Below are 609 nucleotides of genomic sequence, written 5' to 3' on the forward strand. Positions count from 1 at the left end.
CTTGTTGCAGTAAGGTCGTATAAAGACGCTGCAATTGTAGCGTCGCCCTTAATGAACCGACGGTAATAGGAACCTAGACCTAGAAACGACCGCTAACAGTAGTAGGAACTGGGAAACGACGGAGCTTGTGAACCTTCCTCTTCTCCGGCTGGACATCTTTGTCAGTCACGACGTGGCCACCTTCAGCAAGAGGTCATGCTCACGAATTCGTCTCAAGACTTCACGAAGATTGCGGTTGTGCTCCTCGAATGTACTGCCGAACACTAAGATGTACACGAGACAACACTTCCACAGCAAGTCGCCAAGGATCCGCCGCATCATTCGCTGGTAGGTAGCAGCCGCGTTGTACAGCCCAAAAAGCATAGCGAGAAACTCAAACAAGCCTTCGGTGCAGATGAAAGCCGTCTTAGGTATGGCCGACGCTTCCACAGGGAGTTGCCAATAACCCGACGCTGCGTCAAGACTGGAAAAGTATCGTGCGCCCGATAAAGCAGACAGCATGTCGTCGATACGGGGTAACGGAAACTTGTCATTAACCGTAATGTCGCTAAGCTTGCGGTAATCGACGCAGAAACGCCAAGTGCCGTCCTTCTTCGGTAGGAGGAGAAT

General features: G+C 51.4%; 1 protein-coding gene across 1 annotated transcript; it reads right to left on the bottom strand.

Annotated features, from left to right (window-relative positions):
- Positions 1-165: 165 nt before the first annotated feature.
- Positions 166-501, bottom strand: GNI_242620 (KRAB-A domain protein; the record flags this gene model as incomplete). Its single annotated transcript, XM_011136486.1, has 1 exon — positions 166-501. One exon carries the CDS (start codon positions 499-501, stop codon positions 166-168), a length of 336 nt encoding a protein of 111 aa, XP_011134788.1.
- Positions 502-609: the final 108 nt, after the last annotated feature.

The sequence above is a fragment of the Gregarina niphandrodes genome (genome assembly GCF_000223845.1).
Source record: "Gregarina niphandrodes unplaced genomic scaffold scaffold00940, whole genome shotgun sequence".
Classification (NCBI taxonomy): domain Eukaryota; phylum Apicomplexa; class Conoidasida; order Eugregarinorida; family Gregarinidae; genus Gregarina; species Gregarina niphandrodes.